The sequence below is a fragment of the Moschus berezovskii genome, chromosome Y, assembly GCF_049115385.1.
Source record: "Moschus berezovskii isolate FMDL1 chromosome Y, NW_MosBer_1.0, whole genome shotgun sequence".
Taxonomy (NCBI): domain Eukaryota; kingdom Metazoa; phylum Chordata; class Mammalia; order Artiodactyla; family Moschidae; genus Moschus; species Moschus berezovskii.
In genome coordinates, this window is record NC_142489.1 from 9,693,979 (window position 1) to 9,716,513 (window position 22,535).

The window sequence follows — 22,535 nt, forward strand, 5'->3', positions numbered from 1 at the left end:
ACTCTTTAAAGCGATTATCCTTCAATTAAAAAATAAATACATTAAAAAAAACCAAACAATAAAATAGTCACTTGGCAATACTAACTCTCTCTCTTAAAAAAGCCTAGGTGGTGCTAGTGGGAAACAAACACGGATTAGATAAGAGTCCCTCTTGAAAATCTGTATTCTTGTTCCACGTGGGTGATCAGAACCTGTGAAAATGTTCCGTTAACATCCCCACAGCTTATCAAAACAGTGAAGGAAAATTCATTGAAAAAAGTGATAAGATTTGTTTCAACTTATGTCCATTTTTTCAATTGTTCTTGAGTGTCTACTGCAGTCCATGGGGTACCAACGAGTCGCACACGATTGAGCGACTGAACTGAACTGATACGCTGTAAGTAGGGTGCTAAAACGGGCTCATTTGTAGAGACGTAGATAGACCCAGTCTGTCATACAGAGGGAAGGAACTCAGAAAGAGGTAACAGAAGTATCATACATTAACACATATATGTGGAATCTAGAAAAATATAAAATTTCATAAAATATAAACTTAAAAAAATTTTTTCCTAAAAAAAAAAATCTAGAAAAAGTAAGTCAGAAAGGAAATGCAGGCAATGTACGTTAACACATATATGTGCAATCTAGAAAGGTATATGTGGAATCGAGAAAAAAATTTTTATGTAGACAAAGTAGGTCAGAAAGAGGAAACAGAGGTATTACACACTAACACATCTATGTGGAACCTAGAAACAAATTTTTATTCTAGAAAAAAGTCTAGACAAAGTAGGTCAGAAAGAGGAAACAGAGGTATTACACACTAACACATCTATGCGGAACCTAGAAACAAATTTTTATTCTAGAAAAAAGTCTAGAAAAAGTAGGTCAGAAAGAGGAAACAGAGGTATTACACATTAACACATCTACGTGGAATCTAGAAAAATATATGTGGAATCTAGTCTGCGAGGTCGCAAAGAGTTGGACAAGAGTGACTGAACAATAAGAAACTAACACAACATTGCAAAGCAATTATACTCTGGTAAGAAAAACACCATTCAGAAAACAAAGATCATGGCATCTGGTCCCATCACTTCATGGGAAATAGATGGAAAAACAGTGGAAACAGTGTCAGACTTTATTTTTTTGGGCTCCAAAATCACTGCAGATGCTGACTGCAGCCATGAAATTGAAAGACGCTTGCTCCTTGGAAGGAAAGTTATGACCAACCTTGATAGTATATTAAAAAGCAGAGACATTACTTTGTCAACAAGGGTCCGTCTAGTCAAGGCTATGGTTTTTCCCGTGGTCATGTATGGATGTGAGAGTTGGACTGTGAAGAAGGCGGACCGCCGAAGAATCGATGCTTTTGAACTGTGGTGTTGGAGAAGACTCTTGAGAGTCCCTTATACTGCAAGGAGATCCAACCAGTCCATTCTAAAGGAGATCAATCCTGGATGTTCATTGGAAGGACTGATACTAAAGCTGAAACTGCAATACTTTGGCCACCTCATGCAGCAAGTTGACTCACTGGAAAAGACTCTGATGCTGGGAAAGGTTGGGGGCGGGAGGAGAAGGGGATGACGGAGAATGAGATGGCTGGATGGCATCACCGACTCTGTGGACATGAGTTTGAGTAAACTCCGGGAGTTGGTGCTGGACAGGGAGGCCTGGCGTGCTGTGATTCATGGGGTCGCGGAGAGTCGGACACGACTGAGCGACTGAACTGAACTGAACTGAAGAAAAACAGTTTGGTAAGATAAAGTCAAAAAGCTACAACAACTTTGTTTTAAAAAAATAGGAAAACCAAGTAGTTTTCCAAGACATCATACCACTTCAAACAAGCTGTAGACAGTTTAGGAAGGAATTGTGCTGTTACTTCCTGCCCTTTAAATCACTCTTCAGTTTAGTTCAGTTCAGTCGCTCAGTCGTGTCTGACTCCTTGCGACCCCATGGACTGCAGCACGCCAGGCCTCCCTGTCCATCACCAACTCCCGGAGTTCACTCAAACTCAGGTCCATCGAGTCGGTGATGCCGGCCAACCATCTCATTCTCTGTCATCCCGTTCTCATCCTGCCCTCAATCCCTCCCAGCATTAGAGTCTTTTCCAGTGAGTCAGCTCTTCACATGAGGTGGCCAAAGGATTGGAGTTTCAGCTTCAACATCAGTCCGTCCAATCAACACTCAGGATTGATCTCCTTTAGGATGGACTGGTTGGATCTCCTTGCAGTCCAAACGACTCTCAAGAGTCTCCTCCAACACCACAGCTCAAAATCATCAATTTTTCGGTGCTCAGCTTTCTTTATAGTCCAACTCTCACATCCATCCATCACTACTGGAAAAACCATAGCCTTGACTAGACGGACCTCTGTTGATACAGTAATGTTTCTGCTTTTTAATATGCTGTCTAGGTTGGCCATAACTTTTCTTCCAAGGAGCAAGTGTCTTTTAATTTCATGGATGCAGTCACCATCTGCAGTGGTTTTGGAGCCCAAGAAAATATAGTCTGCCACTGTTTCCACTGTGTTCCCATCTATTTGCCATGAAGTGATGGGACCAGATGCCATAATCTTAGTTCTCTGAAATCAATGTTAAGTCTTACTAAAGTAGGAAACTTCTAAGTGATTAATGAAAAACATTTTTTTTTAAATAATAAAAGTATTGGGTCCATAAGTAAGTGTGAGTAAAATCCAGTAGATTCAACAGCTAAGTGACACCAGGTGTGGACAAGAGGGGCAGCATGGTGGACATGAGCAGAGCGTTGAGGATGCCCTCCTGTGATCCCGGCCACACCAGCCACGCCCAGGCCTCCCACAGCTCTGCCCCAAACTGAGTGATGCTCAGCCCCCTCTGACCCCTGCTGCAACCCCCATCGCTTCGAAAACCCACCAGAGCCAACCAACAGATCAAAACCTGACCTCCACAGAAAACGTCGAAACCCAGGGCAGGGGAAAGCAAGGCACAAAGTTTTATGTCATCAGGACAAGGCTCACGTCCATAGCACAGCACTGCATTGAAGACAGGCTTCACATTTCCCTGAAAACGGGGAGATTCAAGACAGTGACCTGCCCTGGACACTATCTACACCTGCGGATTCTTTACTGTCTGAGCCACCAGGGAGGCCCACAAACACTGGAGCGCGGTGCCATTCCCTGCTCCAGGGGATCTTCCCGATTGAGTCCTTAGCAAGCGGCAAACGGCCACCATGTGGCTGCAGACACAAGCAGGAACCCCCAGGAACACCCTGTCAGTCATCATGTACACGGGGTCCCCTCTTCCTGGGCTTTATTACACAACCAAGGGGAACCAGGGACTTGCCTGCCGGTCCACGGATTTACCATCTGCCTGCCAATGCAGCGCACACAGGCTCCGTCCCTGGTCCAGGAAGATCCCACAGGCTGTGGGGCACCGAAGCCCGGGAGCCACAACTACCGAAGCCCTTGAACCACAGCTACTGAAGCCCGCACGCCCTAGAGTCTGTGCTCCGGAAGAAGACAAGCCACTTGAAAACGAAAAACCTTTGCACAACTCGAGAGTGGCCTCCACTTACCGCAAATAGAGGAAGCCTGCGCGCAGCAACAAAGACTCAGTGCAACCAAAGATAAAGTGAATTAGTCAATGACGTTTAAAAACAAACAGAAAAACACGTCATTATGACACTGCTCCTGTGCACAGAGGCCAGTCATCATAGGGACGTGCCTCGCCTCCCAAGGTCAAATATGCATATATAAATATATATATATATTTCTTACTATATATAAATATATATATATTTCTTACTATATGTAAATATAAATATATATATTTCTTACTATATAAATATATATTTCTTACTATATAAATATATATTTCTTAATATATAAATATAAATATATATTTCTTACTATATATACATAAAAATATATTTATTTCTTAATATATATAAATATATCTATTTCTTAATATATAAATATCTATTTCTTAATATATATAAATATGTATATATTTACCATATGTAAATATAAATATATCTATTTCTTACTATATATAAATATAAATACATCTCTTTCTTAATATATATAAATATAAATATATCAATTTCTTAATATATAAATATCTATTTCTTAATATATATAAATATGTATATATTTACCATATGTAAATATAAATGTATTTATTTCTTACTATATATAAATATAAATACATCTCTTTCTTAATATATATAAATATCTCAATTTCTTAATATATAAATATCTATTTCTTAATATATATATTTCTTACTATATATAAATATAAATATATAAAATATATCTATTTCTTAATATATATACTTAATATATGTAAATATTTATTTATATATATTAATATATATAAAATATATACAGTTCTTTATATATATAAATATATATATGGATTCTTTATCTATATAAATATATACATTTCTTTATATATATAAATATATATGGATTCTTTACATACATAAATATATAGATTTCTTTATATATATATATAAATATATGTATATTTTAAGAAATGAACACGACTTAGTAAAGCAAGAAGCCTGTGACTGATGCAAACATTACAGATCATCCTGGGAACGGTGCCCCCTGACTAAGCTACGTGTCTTTAGTGCAGTGAATGCAAGTTTCTGCATGTCAATTTCCTCATCTGTAACATACAGGGGTAATATTCCCTGCAGCACATTGGAGTGGACTCTGATGCATCAGATACAAAGCTAATAGCAACACAAGTTTTGCTTCTTTTTCCCATGAAAGCAACATAGAAGGTACATTGGTAACGTGCTCCTCCTCAAATCATGCAGGCCCCGAGTCTTGCCAACTCTATCTGTCTCTAATTACAGAGTGATCTGTGACCTCATGAACCACAGTAGCTGCCAGAGCTCTGGTCATCACGTCTAAGTTCCGGGCAGCAGGGAGGAGAAAAACATACACAACCTCACTTGCGATAAGTCCCACGGTAACTTGGCCTACCTCTCACTGCCTGCACTTAAGGAGACGGCCACACCTAGTAGCAAGGAACACTGGTAAACGTGACCTTTTAGCTACATGGCAACAAGTCCACATAAGGACTGGAGTTCTGTTACTGAGGAAGAAGAAAAGGACATGGTATGCTGGAAGAAATTGGGAACCATCACCACCTGCACCTAATTTATGATACGGTTATTCCTACTCAAACACGGGACTTGTTCAGCGTAGTCTTACAACATATTTGGGTGACCAGAAAGATGATTAAGGTTTTCCCATATTACAGAAAACCCAAGTGGACCTTCTGGCCAACTCAGTACTAGCCTTCTGGGTCTCTGTTCTCTGACCTTCATTCCATCCTCCCTTTCCTTCCTTCCTTCCCATAGCTACATCTACCTTCTCCGTAAGCACCTCTTAATTTACCCATCACATCAGCAATGCTGAGGACTCCTGGATCCCATATCCCCTTTTCATGATCATATATAATCTTGTAAGACACCTGAGTGCTTTGCATATATATATTTTTTTCCTGCCGTTTAGCCATTTCTGTCATGATTATATATTATCAAGCAATAACTTGCAGTGAAATCATCACATTTTAGATCATCAAATTAAAGTTCCTAGCCATAATGTAAAGCTGATTTGGCTAGCATCTGTGTTCAACATTGATAGGTAAAAATAAGTGTTGATTTTTTTACTGCTCTAATGGAAAAATGCTACTTAGCTTACTTTAAAATCATTATGTCAAGTGGGGCACTTCTCACATTCTTAAATGACAACAAAAAAATCATGCTCCTTGGTAACTGAGGATCTGCTACCTCTGAGAGGCAGTATCCAGAACAGGGAGGGTAAAAAAACCAGCTTTGAGATTTCCCAAGTGGTCTAGTGGCTCAGACTCCTTGCTCCCAATGCAGAGGGTGCGGGTTTGATCCCCGGTGAGGGAACTAGATCCCACGTGCCTCAATTAAGAGCTCCCATGTGACACAACCGAGGCTGGGCACAGACAAATAAATGAATATTTAAAATGGCTTTCTGCGAGCTTTTTATGCTGTTTTAAAGAAAAAAAAAATCAGTGTATATGATGTTTCTGAGTGGTCACGAAGAGGGTTTTCGCCAACAGCATGGAAGCCCATCCCTGCAAGCAATGCTTGTGCTAATAAAGAGAGCTCAACTTGGACAAGGCAGACCACGTTAAGGTTCTCTGTCTCTGCGTCCATGACCTCTTCCAGAGACTCAGCCGCATTTTTCTCATCTGCCCCTTTCAGACAATCACGCCAGAGCAGACCGGTTTGGCCAGGAATCCTATGAGAAGCACAGAAGAGGGCTGGGATGGCCAGGAAAAGTCAGAGAAGGAAAATCATGAGGCCTCACAAGGTCCAAACACAGACAGATTTCCAAACACATCAGCCAAGAGATTTGTAAACATCAATGCCCTGGTTTTGAGACCACCCACTCACTGAGCATAGGCCTTTTGCAGGGTCTTCAAAGTGAATGAACCAATGACAGCTATTAAACGCTTTTTGTGCACGCATTTATAAATGAATACATACATATCACATGTCTATAAAACAAACGGCATTAATCATCCATGAAGATGTGCCTGGTTTTGAGTAGGTGTTACACAGTGCATGCGATTCCAAATATATATATGTAGTGCTTGTTACATAGCTACCATGTCTGGGACTTCCCTGGTGGTCCAGTGGCTGAGACTCCAAGCTCCTAATGCAGGGGCCAGCGTGGTTTCAGTCCCTAGTTGGGAACTAGATCCCACAAACCCCTGCTAAGAGGTCTCATGCTGTAATTAAAAGATCCTTCATGCTGTATCTAAGACACAGAACAGCCAAATAATAAATATCATTACTTATAAATAGTATTTATAATAAATATGTTATATATATAATATTTATAAAAAATAAATAATATTATTATGGTGGCGCTAGTGGTTAAGAGCCTGCCTGCCGATGCAGGAGACTTTTGAGAGTTTTTTTCCCCTGTAATTAATTTCTGATCTCATACCATTGGTATCAGAACAGATGCTTGATACAATTTTAATTTCAGATCACATCTTGAATTATCCTGAGTACAATAGTCTCTGGTCCATCAGTGGGGAAACATTACAAAAAAAGGCAGGTTATAATACACCAACTGTGCAAATCACATATTTTAGGTGGAGATATTTTCGCTGTGAAAACTGAAACCGTTAGTTGCTCAGTCGAGTCTGACTTTTTGCAACCTCATGGACTATAGCTCAATGGGCTCCTCTGTCCATGGGATTCTTCAGGCAAGAATTCTGGAGTGGGTTGCCATTTCCTTCTCCAAGAGGACATCTCGGAAGTCGTCTAAAGAAGTCTTTTGCTGAGGCTTGATTTGTAGCTCAAGACGTGATCTAAAATTAAAATCGTATCAAGCATCTGTTCTGATACCAATGGGATGAGATCAGAAATTAATTACAGGGGAAAAAAAACTGTAAAAAACACAAACTCATGGAGGCTAAAGAATATGCTACTAAATGAATAACCAATGGATCACTGAAGAAATCAAAGAGGGAATCAGAAAGTATCTGGAAACAAGTGACACCAAAAACAAGATGATCCAAAACCTAAGGGAAGCAGCCAGATCAGTCCTAGAAGCAAGTCTGCACCAATACTGCCCGACCTCAAGAAACACGAAAAATAGAGAACAACCTAACCGTACACCTAAAGCAACTGCAGAAGGAACGACAACAAAAATCAAACTTAGTAGAAGGCAAGGAATCATAAAGATGAAATAAATAAAAATAAATAAAATAGAAATGAAGAAAGCAATAGCAAAGGTCAATAAAACTAAAAGCTGGTTCATCGAGAAGACAAACAAAATTGATAAACCTTTAGCCAGACTTCCTGAGAAAAAAAAGGCACAGGGCCCGAATCCATAAAGCTAGAAATGGAAAAGAGAAGTTACAACAGACAAGGCAGAAATACAAAGGATCGTAAGGGACTACTACAAGCAACCGTATGCCGATAAAATGGACAAGCTGGAAGAAACGGACAAATTCTTAGAAAAGTACAACCTTTCAAGACGAACCGAGAAGACACAGGGAATGTGAACAGACCAATCAAAAGGAATGAAATGGAAACTGTGACTGAAAAATCCTGCAGTAAAGCAAAAGTCCAGGACTAGATGGCTTCACGAGAGAATTCAACCAAGCATTTAGAGTCCAACTAATATCTATCCTTCTCAAAACTTTCCACAAAATTGCAGAGGAAGGAATACCCCCAAACTCGTTTCATGAGGCCACCACGCTGATACCAAAACCAAAGATACCACACAAAAAAAAGACAATCACAGGCCAACGTCACTGATGAACATAGATGCAAAGGTCCTCAACAAAATACCATTAATAGCAATCCAAATCCAACAGCACAGTAAAAGGATCAAATACAAGGATCAAGTGGGACGTTTCCCAGGGATGCAAGGATTCTTCAACACACACATATGATCATCTCAATGGATGCAGAAAAAGCTTCTGACAAAATTCAACACCAATTTATGATAAAAACGCTCCAGAAAGTGGGCAGAGAGGACACCTATCTCAACATAATAAAGGCCATATAAGAGAAATCCACAGCAATGCTGAAAGCTGAAAGCATTTCTCCTTAGATTAGAACAAACTAAGGGTGCCCACTGTCACCACTATTAATTCAGCACAGCTTTGCAAGTCCTAGCCAGAGCAATCAGAGAAGAAAGAGAAATAAAAGGAATCCGGGCTGGAAAAGAAGTAAGTATCATGTCACTGTTTGCAGATGACATGATAGTATACATAGGAAAACCTACAGATCCCACCAGAAAACTACTAGAACTCATCAATGAATGTGGTAAAGCTGCAGGATACAAAATTAATACACAGAAGCCTCTTGCATTCCTATACGCTAACAACAGAGTATCACAAAGAGGAATTAAGAGCACCAACACTGTGCAAGTGAGTATACAGCCCAAAGCCATCCACAGATTCAGGGCAATCCCTGTCAAAACAACAATGGCATTTTTTCCCCCAAGAATTAGAACAAAAATCTTTACAGTTTGTATGGAAACACAAAAGACTCCAAATAGGTTCTAGGTTCATCCACCTCATCAGAACGGACTCAAATGCGTTCCTTTTTATGGCTGAGTAATATTCCACTGTGTATATATACCACAACTTCTTTATCCATTCATCTGTCGATGGATAAGAGCGAAGTGAGTCAGAAAGAGAAAGATTAATACCATACTCTAACACATATATATAGAATCTAGAAAAATGGTACTGAAGAATTTATTTACAGGGCAACAGTGAAGAGACAGACAGAGAATTGACTTATGGACATGGGGAGCGGGGAGGAGAGGGTGAGACGGAAAAAAAAGACTCTGAATAGTCAAAGCAATCTTGAGAAAGAAAAACAGAGCTGGAGGAATCAGGTTCCCCAACCTCATACTCCAGATCTACAGTAATCAAGACAGCATGGTATTGGCACAAAAACAGATCAATGGAACAGGACAGAAAGCCACAGATAAACCCACACATCTATGGTCACCTAATCTAAGACAAATGGTGGGGAAACAGTGGAAACAGTGGCTGACTTTATTTTGGGGGTTCCAAAATCACTGCAGATGGTGACTGCAGCCATGAAATTAAAAGACGCTTACTCCTTGGAAGGAAAGTTATGACCAACCTAGACAGCACATTAAAAAGCAGAGACATTACTTTGCCAACAAAAGTCCGTCTAGTCAAGGCTATTGTTTTTCCAGCAGTCATGTATGGATGTGAGAGTTGGACTGTGAAGAAAGCTGATCGCAGAAGAATTGATGCTTTTGAACTGTGGTGTTGGAGAAGGCTCTTGAGAGTCCCTTGGACTGCAAGGAGATCCCACCAGTCCATCCTAAAGGAGATCAGTCCTGGGTGTTCATTGGAAGGACTGATGTTGAAGCTGAAACTTCAATCCTTTGGCCACCTGATGCAAACAGCTGACTCACTGAAAAAGACCCTGATGCTGAGAAAGATTGAAGGTGGAAGGAGAAGGGGATGACAGAGGATAAGATGGTTGGCTGGCATCACCAACTTGATGGACATGAGTTTGTGTAAACTCCGGGAGTTGGACAGGGAAGCCTGGCATGCTGCAGTTCATGGGGTCGCAAAGAGCGACTGAACCGAACTGAACTCAATCTATGACATAGGAGGCAAGAACACACAATGGAGAAAAGGCAGGCTCTTCCATCAGTGGCGCCTGGACACCTACACGTAAAAGAATAAAATCAGAACACTTCCTAACATCAAACACAGAACTGAACTCAAAATGGATCAAAGGCATATATTTAAGGCTGGACACTATAAAAGCTCTTAGAGGAAAACATAGGCAGAACACGATTTGACATAAATTGCAGTAAGATCTTTCTGACCCACCTCCTAGAAGATAGAAAATAAAAACAAAAATAAACTCAGAGGACCCAGTTACACTCAAAAGCTTTTGCATAGCAAACGGATTCGTAAGTAAGACAAAAAGACAATCTTTAAAACGGGAGAGGATATTTGCAAATGAAGCAACTGACGTGGCATTAATCTCTAAAATACACAAACAGCTCATGCAGCTCAATATGAAAAAAAAAAAAAGAAAATCTGCAAACAATACACGCTGGAGAGGGTGTGGAGAAAAGGGAACCCTCCTACACTGTTGTTGAGCACGTAAATCGATGCAGCCACTATGGAGAACAGTATGGAGGTTCTTCACAAAAGTGAAAATACAAGTACAACACGATCCAGTAACCGCACTCCTAGGCACACACCCCCACAAAACCATAATTAAAACATAGACACATGCACCCCCACGCTCATGGCGGCACTGTTTACAAGAGCCAGGACATGGAAGCAACGTGAATGTCCGTCAGCACAAGAATGGATAAAGAAGATGTGGTGCACGCAGACGATGGAATATTACTCAGCCATGAAAAGGAATGAACCGGTGCCGCTGACAGGACATGGACGGACCTAGAGACCGTCATGCAGAGTGAAATAAGTCAAGAAGAGAAAAGCAACTGTCATATAAGATCACTGACACGGGGACAGATGAACTTACGTGGCCAAGCAGAAATAGACTCAGACAGCAAATGTATGCACTCCACGAGGAGAGGCGGCGGAGTGGGATGACCTGAGAGACTGATATATCTGCAGTACTGATGCTGTGTCTAACATAGGTAAGTCATGAGAAAAGACTGCACAGCACAGGGAACTCGACTCACCGATCTGTGGCGACCTAGGTGGGAAGGAAATTCAAAAAAGAGGCAATCTATGGAAACACATGGGTGATTCCCTCTGCCGGACGGCAGAACGAACACAGGGCTTCCCTGATGGCTCAGGGGTAAAGAATCTGCCTGCCAATGCAAGAGGTGCAAGAGACACGGGTTCGATCCCTAGGTGGGGAAGATGCCCTGGAGAAGGAAATGGCAACGCACTCCAGTATTCTTGCCTGGAGAATCCCATGGACAGAGGAGCCTGGCGGGTCACAAAGAGTCAGACACGACTGAACACACACACGTACATGCATAGAACTAACACAACCCTGCAAAGCAACTACACTTCAGTAATTTAAAAAGACTCTGTTGCTTCTTTGGGTATTAAAAATAAGGGTAAAGTTTTTTTTAACCAGAAGAAAAAAGGAAGGTCCTAGTCAATCATTCTCAATCATGAAATCTCAACTCTAGGCTACCATGGCCCCTGCTCTGGACAATTTTTCTTTTGTTACAGAGAAACAAACCTATGAGACCAAAGTCATAGGAACAGAGTTGGAGCCGCCAGAAAAATAACAACAGTCGTGGATCTTGTGAAAGGAAACGGATGAGCACAGGAACCACGGATCCCGCCTCAGCTCTAGGATGCTTACCTGCCCTTGATATTCCACTGGTTTCAGTCCTGCATAGATGGGCAGGAAGCTGCTGGCCAGCAGGACCTAGTGGAGAAAATAAAGACACAGCTCATGAAATGAGATAGGAACACGGCCTACCATCTATCTCACACGTCACCTACTAGCAGGTTACAATTGTTTAAACACAAAAACCTACTATAAAAATGAAATACGGTCCATGCACTTCATGGGCACAGTGAAAGTGAAAGCGTTAGTAACTCAGACATGCCCGACTCTTTGCAACATCATGGACTGGGGTCTTCCCAGGCTCCTCTGTCCATGGGATTCTCCAGGCAAGAATACTGGAGTGGGTTGCCATTCCCTTCTCCAGCGGATCTTCCCAACCCAAGGATTGAACCTGGGTCTCCTGCACTGCAGGCAGAATTCTTTACCAAATGAGCCACCAGGATGTACCTAAACAGAAAATAAAACTTTTTGTATCAGAAAAGACAGTAAAGACACAGGCACAATTCATGGTCCTCTGATTCCATCGACTCCACCTGAGAAAAACTGGTGCTTTAACGGTAGATGGTTGAGTCACTGCACCATTAAAGTCCAGTTCAGTTTAGTAGCTCACTCATGTTCGACTCTTTGTGACCCCGTGAACCACAGCACTCTAGGCCTCCTTGTCCATCTCCAACTCCTGGAGTTTACTCAAACTCATGTCCATCAAATCGGTGATGCCACCCAACCATCTCATCCTCTGTCGTCCCCTTCTCCTCCCGCCTTCAATCTTTCCAGCATCAGGGTCTTTTCAATGAGTCAGCTTTTCACATCAGGTGGCCAAAGGATTGGACTTTCAGCTTCAGCATCAGTCCTTCCAATGAACATTCAGGACTGATCCCCTTTAGGATGGACTGGTTGGATCTCCTTGCAGTCCAAGGGACTCTCAAGAGTCTTCTGCAACACCACAGTTCAAAAGTATCAATTCTTCGGTGATCAGTTTCTTTATATCCAACTCTCACACCCATACATGACTACTGGAAAAACCATAGCCTTGACTAGACGGACCTTTGTTGACTAGACAGATTAAAGTCCAGGTGTGTCTAAATTCCCGCGTGGGTACAGGCTGCAAGTCAGTTATTTACGATGTTCTATGCCACATTGTGAGAATCATTTGGACATTTAAGGCTTCCAAAGGAACAAACAGCTCTGGTTGTCATGGCAGTGATTAGCTCTCAGCTGAGGGATGTTTGCATTTATGCCACCAGGCTGTCACCGAGGGAAGAATACATGTTACATGCCATCGACACGCCCTGGATATGTAATGAGACATCGGCAGCTAGGAGCACCAGTTATACTTTACCTTCCATTTAAAAAGTTGAAAAAGACTGCTGTCGCAAATATTACCATCTCCTCCCACAGAAAAAGCCGGTTACTGGGAAGGTTTCCTGACATGCACAAGTTTTTATTTTGCAATGCAGTTTGCAAACCGCTGTGTTCTGTCAGGAAAAATACAGCATTAGATACTGAATACTTAAGCTCCAATTCTTCAGTTGATAAGACTCCATGGTTGTTTGCTGTGAAAGATTTCATCCAGATTCTTTTCCGAGGAGGAATTATTCAGAGATGGATTATGGCCATTAAAATGACTTGTGCAATATCCATGAGGGCTTTCCAGGTGGCAACAGTGGTAAAGGACCTGCTTCCCAAGGCAGAAGACAGAAGAGTCGTGGGTTCGATCCCTGGGTCGGGAAGATCCCCTGGAGAAGGAAATGGCAACCGACTCCAGTATTCCTGCCTGGAGAATCCCATGGATGGAGGAGCCTGGTGGGCTACAGTCCATGGAGTTGCAAAGAGTTGGACACAACTCAGCGACTGAGCACACACAGTATCCATGAAGAGTTACTTAGAAATCAGAAGGGCATTTCCCCCAAAGAAACCGTGCTGCACCTGTGATTTGTGAGGTCAGCTCTCACAAGCTGATTTATTCTGAAGCGCAAATAATGAGAGGCCCAGTCACCAGCATAACGACCTGGTGGGAAGAACCGACTCATTTCCCCAAATGCTGGGAAAGATTGAAGGCGGGAGGAGGAGGGGACGACAGAGGACGAGACGGTTGGATGGCATCACCGACTCAGGCACTTACATACACACCCAGTTCAGTTCAGTCGCTCAGTCTCTCTGCGACCCCATGAATCGCAGCACGCCAGGCCTGCCTGTCCATCACCGACTCCCAGAGTTCACTCAAACTCATGTCCATAGAGTTAGTGATCTACATATACACCCAACCGTGTCTAAAACAGAGAGCTAGTGGGCAGCTGCTGTACTAGCACAGGGAGCTCAGCTCGGTGCTCCCGTGATGACCTAGAGGGCTGGGGCAGGGCAGGGGGAGGTTCAGGAGGGATGCGATGTGAGGGGAGGGACGCATGGCTGATGCATCTCACTGTAGAGCAGGGGCCAACCCAACTGTAAATCAACTATACTCCAATTAAAAAAAAATCCGATGATAAACCATAATAGAAAATATTTTTAAAGAAGAATGTGCATATGTGTGTGTGTATAACTGAATCACTGCTGTACAACAGAAAAGAATAACAACTGGGAATCAACTATACTTCAATAAAAATAAAGAAGGAAAGAAGAAATTGGCGTGGGAGGTGGGAGGTGGGAGGGAGGTTTAACAGGGAGAGGACATGTGTGTTCCTATGGCTGATGCACATGGATTGGATGGCAGAGGCCAACACATTATCGTAAAGCAATGATCCTCCAATGAAACATAGAGAAATAAAGGAAGACCCGTACAGTGTTGAGAGCACAGCATGGAGCCGAGGCATGATGACAGCCCTGCACGAGAGGTCTCAGCCTTCTGAGGAGGCTCAGCGCAGACCAGCCCTCACTGAGGTCTCCAAAATCTCAGCTGCGGTGTGGGCGTGACAGGATAGGTTGCCACGCCTGCCGCAACCCGCACCCTTCCCAGAAAGGTGCAAGCCGAACTGGTGAGCATCCTCTCTGGTGGCTTGCAGAAGATCACAGCCATCAGTGGGGCCGACAGGATGGAAACCAAGCAAACTCAGAGCCCAAACCTGTCAGCCCCCTAGTCGCGCTGACCAGGTTTCAGCACAAGACTGGACACAGTTCTGGTCACTGCCTTCACCCTAATTCATCAGTTGCCCACTCCTTTAAAAATAAAAAAAAACCATAATTACAGGGGCTTCCCGGGTGGCTCAGTGGTAAAGAATGTGCCTGCCAATGCAGGAGACATGGGTTTGATCCCTGGGTCGGGAAGATCCCATGGAGAAGGAAATGGCAACCCACTCTAGTATACTTGCCTGGAGAATCCGCATGGACAGAGGAGCCTGGTGGGCTAGAGCCCATGGGGTCGCATAGAGTCGGACATGACCGAGTGACTTAACACTTTCCAGCCGGTGCTCTGGGACTACCCAGGAGGATAGGGTGGGGAGGGCAATGGGAGGGGAAATCAGGACGTGGTGTGGTGGGGGAACACATGTATAGTTTTGGTTGATTCATGTTGATGCATGCAAAAACCATCATGAGACTGTAAAGTAATTATCCTCCATAGGCACTCAAAGAGTCAGAAAAGACTAAACAACTTCACTTTCAATTATTCTCCAATTAAAATTAATAAAAAAAAAGAAGCTGTGAAAAAAATAATAAAAGTACAATGGATACAGTGCTGGAGAAAAAAAAAGCATTACTGCAGGACTTCCCTGGTGGTCCAGTGTGTTAAGAACCCACCTGCCAATGCAGGGGACATGGGCTCGATTCCTGGTCAGGAAAGTAAGATGGCACAGGACACAAGGCTACTGGGCCCACTGACCACAGCTACCAAGCCTGTGCTCTGCAACGAGAAGCCTCTGCAAGAAGCCTAAGTACTCCAACTCCAGAGTAGCCCTGGCTGACCTCACGCTACTAGAGAAAGACTGTGCATGGCATTGCTGAACTAGCGCGGCCATGAATACATAAACAAAGCAATACATAACACAATTACAGACCCTAGGTATGCTCCGCAAGCACAGTGCGGCTCTTTAACGAAGTTTCCAGCAAGAGGCAAGGCTGAACTAAAGCAATAACGGAAACAATCTGTGGCTGGCACACATCTTGGAAATGACAGGACTTGGAGGCCTTTAGTTTGGGCTTCCCTCGTAGCTCAGTTAGTAAAGAATCTGCCTAACGGTGCGGGAGACCCGGGTTCGATCCCTCGGTCAGGAAGATCCCCTGGAGGAGGAAATGGCAACCCACTCCGGTATTCTTGCCTGGAGAATCCCATGAATGCGGGAGCCTGAAGTCAGAAATGACCGAGTGACTTCACTTTCACTTTCAATTGTCCTCCAATTAAAATTAGTTAAAAAAAAAAAAGAAGCTGTGAAAAAAAATAATAAAGTACAATGGATACAGTGGCAGGGGAAAAACAATTATTACAGAACCTCCCTGGTGGTCCAGTGGTTAAGAATCCACCTGCCACACATGTACACCCATGGCTAATTCATGTGGATGTATGGCAAAAACCAGCACAATACTGTAAAGTAATTAGCCTCCGATTAAATAAAAAAAGGATCCGCCTGCCACTGCAGGGGACGCATTTCCTACTGTCCATGGGGGCCTAAGAGTCAGACACGACTTATCGACTAAACCTCCGCCACAGGGGCCTTTAAACAACCAAAGATGCTCCGTAACTCTAGTCACTTATTTCACTGTGCCTGCGTGCTCAGCTGCTCGCTCGTGTTTGGCTCTTTGCGACCCCATGGACTGCAGCCCATCAGGCTTCTCTGTCCGTGGGATTCTCCAGGCAAGAATTCTGGAGTGGGTTGCCATTTCGTCCGCCAGGGGGTCTTCCTGAACCAGGGATCGAACCCCTAACTTCGCTATAACAGCTCACGTCACTATGCTATGCAGACATGTGGCTTGCAAAAACAGAGGAAAAAATAAAAATAAAAAAACACCACTCCCTTTAGAAGCTGAACTCTGTGGCTTCCCCCGTCCCTCGTGTCAAGATATAAAGTGAAGTTCACAAGTTAATGCCTGGATCTCTTTTGGAGGTATTGAGATGAAAAATGCTATCCAATTACTTTGTCACAGATAGGAACAGTTAAGAATCCTGTGAACGGGTTTGAAGAGTGCAGTGAACTGGAAAATACCCATCATTTTCCCCCAAAATCAATGTATTTGTTCTGTCACCGTTTATTCAGGCTGCTGATTTGTGTATCAAACTGTGGTTAGTAGGAAAATTGGCTTTCGACAGACAGGAACTAAGCGGCTTTTCTTACTGACGTTTTACTGCAAGCAAATGGGATTTTCTAAGGAGGGAGATGGTTAATGAGATATGAAACACTATGGCTAAACATGCTCTTTTACTCTCTTAACCTCACTGGCGTCCTGGTGAAATTTTTCTTAGTAAGTCTTGATACATCTAGGGCAGGCGGGGAGTCTCAAGTGGGGGTGTGTGAGCCCTCCGGGGATATGTAGCCATGTCTTGGGGGCGCTCTTTGGTTTGGAGGACTGCTACAGAAGGCAGGAACCCCAGTGTTCTTTCCCCATCACTTAGTCCAGCACTGTAAGAATTAACACCTGTGTCGGGACTTCCCTGGTGGTCCAGTGGCTGACACTCTTGCGCTCCCAGTACAGCCAGCCCTGGACCCATCTCTGGTCAGGGAACTAGACACCACACACCACAGCTTCGAGTTCACAGGCCTCAACTAAACAGCTTGCGTGTTGCAACAAAAAGCAAACATCCCGTGTGCCACAAGTAAGACCTGATACAGCCAAAAAAAAAAAAAAAAAAAGACAGAATTACATGCATGTTAGACCACTAATTTGGCTTTTGTTTCCCCGAGCTTCCCTGGTGGCTCAGTGGTAAAGAATCCAGTTGTGATGTAAGGAGACACAGGAGACCCGGGTTCAATTCCTGGGTTGGGAAGATCCCCTGGAGGAGGGCATGGCAACCCACTCCAGGATTCTTGCTGGGATATTTCCCACAGACAGAGGAGCCTGGTGGGCTACGGTCCTTGGGATCGCACACAGTCGAACACGATTGACCGAATGAGCGCACACAGACGCACCCCAAGTACACCTTGATAAGAATAAAAGTTGGTGACTTCCTTTACAAGTGTATAAAGCACGGCCAAGTGCATAGGACTAGCTCTTTTCATTTTTCATTGCAAAGAAAAGAAGTGTTTAGAAGATGATGTAGCCTGGCCTCCCTGGAGAATAAATTCGCAACAAGTCTCATTTATGCCTAAAGTTGACTGCGGCGTTTAATGAGAATCTGGCTGTTTATTCAGAGCCTGCTGGTGTAGCTGCAATTCAAAGACAGGCTCAAATTTATCTTCCCCAGTCTTTCCAAGGTAATGACCAATCTTAATTTCAGTCCTTATTTCACCTTCGAAAGGCTAAATGTGAGCTGTCCCTGAAAAAAAACACGCTTACTGTGTGCAGGGAAATGGAAGACATCGTAGTGATGGAGATAGGGTTCTTCTTTCCGAGACGGACACCATTCTGCATGGGCGCCCTTGTGGGTGTGCGTGTTATCAGAGAGCGTCCGTGGATGTCGGAAGACCATCTCAGAGCATACACACCATGGGAGAGCTTTAAACACGGATTCAGCAATTTGTACCAGTTCAGTTCAGTTCAGTCGCTCAGTCGTGTCCAACTCTCCGCGACCCCATGAATCACAGCACGCCAGGCCTCCCTGTCCATCACCAACTCCCGGAGTTCACTCAGACTCATGTCCACAGAGTCGGTGATGCCATCCAGCCATCTCATTCTCTGTCGTCCCCTTCTCCCCCCGCCCCCAGTCCCTCCCAGCATTAGAGTCTTTCCCACTGAGTCAACTCGTCGCATGAGGTGGCCAAAGTATTGGAGCTTCAGCTTTAGCATCAGTCCTTCCAATGAACACCCAGGACTGATCTCCTTTAGAATGGACTGGTTGGATCTCCTTGCAGTCCAAGGGACTCTCGAGAGTCTTCTCCAACACCACAGTTCAAAAGCATCAATTCTTCAGCGATCAGCTTTCTTCACAGTCCAACTCTCACATCCATACATGACCACGGGAAAAACCATAGCCTTGACTAGACAGACCTTTGTTCAGACAGGTGCCAAAGCTCCATCCCTCTGCTTTGCTGGTGCTTAGCTGGTCAGTCATGTCCGACTCTCTCTGACCCCCGTGGACGGTAGGTAGCCCGCCAGGCTCCTCTGTCCATGGGATTCTCCAGGCAAGAGTACTGCAGTGGCTTGCCATTTCCTTCTCCAGAGGGATCTTCCCGACTTAGGGATCAAATCCTCCTCTCCTGTGTCTCTTGTAATTGACAGATTCTTTACCAGCTGAACCACCGGGGAAGCCCCATCCCTCTGTGGCATGGTTAATTTCAAAATCATTTCGGCTCGGCTGTGGGGGTGATACATGACTTTTTAAAATTTTTTTCTCTTATTGAGATGCAGCTGATTTGCTATGCTTTATATTATTATTATTTTGAGTATAATTGCTTTGCATGGTTGTGTCAGTGTGTGCTGTACAACAGCCGGTGAATCGGCCGTATGTATACATAAACCTCCTCCCTCTTGAGCGGAGGTATATGTATACATCCTCCCATCTCCCCACCCCACCCCTTTAGGTCATCAGACAGCACAGAGCTGAGCTCCCTGTGCTGGGAAACCATAAACAAGACGAAAAGACAACCCTCTGAGTGGGAGAAAATATTTGCAAACAAAGTGACTGACAAAGGAGGAATTTCCAAAATGTACAAGCAGCTCATACAGCTCAATAAAAGAAAACAAACAAACAAACAAAAAATGCTTGGAAGACCTAAACAGACATTTCTCAAAAAAAAAAAAAAAAAAGACATATGGATGACCAACAAACACATGACTTGGTTTTAAAAAAAGGATTTACTTCTCTACGTATCCTTTGCGGAAGGCTAATGTTACAGTATGTTTGGATTTCCTGATTGTATGTTTTCTTTTGAAGAAAAATAGGCCAGAATAATACCTGGAGCGTAAAAGGCATGACTTGAAGGGAATGCATTCAGATATTTGGGGGATACTACGCGAAGGGGCCTGCAGATAAAGGATTGCTAAGGACCCATGATGGCCGATCAAACCAGTCAATCTTAAGGGAGATCAACCCTGAATATTCACTGGAAGGACCTTTGCTGACGCGGAAGGTCCGGTGTTTTGGTCATCTGATGTGAACAGCTGACTCATTGGAAAAGTCCCTGATGCTGAGAGAGACTGACAGCAGAAGGAAAAGAGGGCATCAGAGAACGAGATGGTTGGACGGCATCCCTGATGCAATGGACATGAACTTGGCCAAAGTCCAGGAGATGGTGATGGACAGGGAGACCTGGCGTGCTGCAGTCCCTTGGGTCACCAAGAGTCGGACACGACTGGGTGACTACACAAGCAAACAAACCAAGGGCCCAGGACAAGTATTCACCTCTGTGCCTGGGTACCCCAGGGTTTCCCTGGCAGCTCAGGTGGTAAAGCATCCACCTGCAACGCAGGAGACCTGGGTTTGATCCCTGGTTTAGGAAGATCCCCTGCAGAAGGGCACGGCAACCCACTCCAGTCTTCCTGCCTGGAGAATCCCATGAACACAGGAGCCTGGTGGGTTCCCCCACTATGTGTGTGGGGCGGTCACAAAGAGTCGGACACAGATGAGCACTGGTGGGTCCCCTGGTAGGGTCTCCCCAGGGTTGGGGTCATGGGGTGGGATGGGGGTCAGCTGCACCCACTGGCTCTGCAGGGCACTGCCTTCATGGGAGCGCCTCCTCTGCTCTGCCCCGTGTTGGCGAGGGCCTGGCACTCTCAGACCTCTGATGGCAGGAGCCCCCGATGCTGTCTGAAAGGCCTTCTCCCACGCTCTGGGACCACAGGGCGTGGCTTCAGTCTAGATGGCCGAACTCTCCTGACCCCATCATCACAAGGTTACCCGGCCAGGTGGCCACACCCTTCCTGTCGCATCCTAAATAGGCTCTCTTCTTCCTTGCAGGACGCCCAGGCTGAGAACGTTCCAAACCTTTAAGCCCTACTTCTGTTCTGCGGAACAATTGCATCTTGAAGTCTCTTCCCTGTTCTCACTTCTCACTCTAAGTAGTCAAGAGAAACCAGGTTACTCCTTCCACGCTGTGCTTGGAAACTGCCCCCAGACATCCAACATGAACGTTCGTGAATTGTAGCACCCACAAAACACGGGAAGACACGCACATGACTCTTCTTGGTCAGTTCATGACAAGGATGACCTTTCCTCCACTGTCTGCTTACGATTTCTGGGTTTCCAGGGACTCTGCTGGCGGTCCAGGGGTTAAGGATCCGCCTTGCAGTGCCAGGGACGTGGGTTCGATCCTTGGTAGGGGAATTAGGATCCCGTTTGCGAAGGCTAGGCGCTGCGACTACTGAGATCACGTGCTCCGGACCAGACACAGCACAACGAGGGAGCCCGTGAACTACAAAGAAACATCCCGTGCGATGAGATACAAAGTTCCCAAGGGCCGCAACTAAGATCAGACGCAGCCAAATAAATTAACAACAACAACAACAAATTCCTCGTTTCCGTCTGCGACCTTATTCATATGGCCTGCCATCTCAAGGTTTCTCTAAGAAGACGGAGGCTGTCTCTGTGCTTTACTGTTTTCTTTCTGAGTCCTCACCAGAACCCCCTACGGCAGGGCAGGCTTTTGCTAACCTGAGCCTCTGCCTGGGCGTTAGCTCAGTTCCAGAGCCACTTTTAGGTATGTGTTAGAGCGGCTTCTCGCCTCTCAATGTCAGTCCCTGTTCTAGTCCGTTCAGGCTGCAACAACAAAATCCCACAGACTGGGAGGCTTAGGAAATGACAGGAGTTTCCCTCGCACGGTTGTCGAATCTCGGCAGTACGAGCCTCCGTGTCTACTGGAAACTCACTTGTACATCCTCACCTGCTGCAAGTGGTGAGGGGCGCTCTCGGGGGGTTCTCTTTTATAATCGCAGTCATCCCATTCACTTCAGCTCCATCCTCATGACCTCATCACTTCCCAAAGACCCTCCACCTCCAAACACCATCACACTGGGGGTTAAGACTCCAGCGCGTGAATTTGGGAGGGATACACTCAGACCACGGCAGTAAGTTCCATCGCCAGGGACACACGACGCCAAATACTACAGAAATCCAATCCCAGATGAAATGAGTCTTTGGACCACATAGCTTTCAAAGGAGGCTCTGAGAGGGACTTCCTTGGTAGTCCAGTGGCTAACACTCTGCGCTCCCAATGCAGGGGGCCCAGGTTCGATCCCTGGTCAGGGAACGAGATGCCACACGCTGCAACTAAAGATCCCTGGTAGCCCCAACTAAAACCCAACACAGTCAGATATCTTTTTTTTTTTTTAAAGAGGTTCTTAGAAAAGAATCAACTGTCATTGTAGCTCTGATGAAAGAATAGTTCCATGCCACCAAAAATGAAGCTAATCTAATTTAAGTGTGAATCATCACACAAAAGTGGGCCAATGGTGAGAGGTATACAATTTAGAAGCCTAAAGGCAGCAAAACCCAGTAGCAATCATCCATTTCTCAAGCTTTTATAGATGTAGGTGAGCCACCCAGGGGGCGCTAGTGGTAAAGAGCTCACCTGCCCATGCAGCAGACATGAGGGACACAGGTTCTATCCCTGGGACATGGCCACTCACTCCAGCATTCTTGCCTGGAGAATCCCACAGAGGGAGGAGCCTGGCGGGATGCACACCACGGGGTCGCAAA

At 44.5% G+C, this 22,535-nt stretch overlaps 1 protein-coding gene across 3 annotated transcripts in view; it reads right to left on the reverse strand.

Moving 5' to 3' along the window:
• Window positions 1-22,535, reverse strand: part of LOC148773054 (patatin-like phospholipase domain-containing protein 4) — a 46,865-nt gene that overhangs the window by 8,816 nt on the left and 15,514 nt on the right. For all 3 annotated transcript variants that reach the window (XM_088834403.1, XM_088834404.1, XM_088834405.1), the window contains exon 5: window positions 11,831-11,896. In XM_088834403.1, the coding sequence (XP_088690529.1) occupies window positions 11,831-11,896 (66 nt within the window). The remainder of the gene's footprint in view (window positions 1-11,830; window positions 11,897-22,535) is intronic.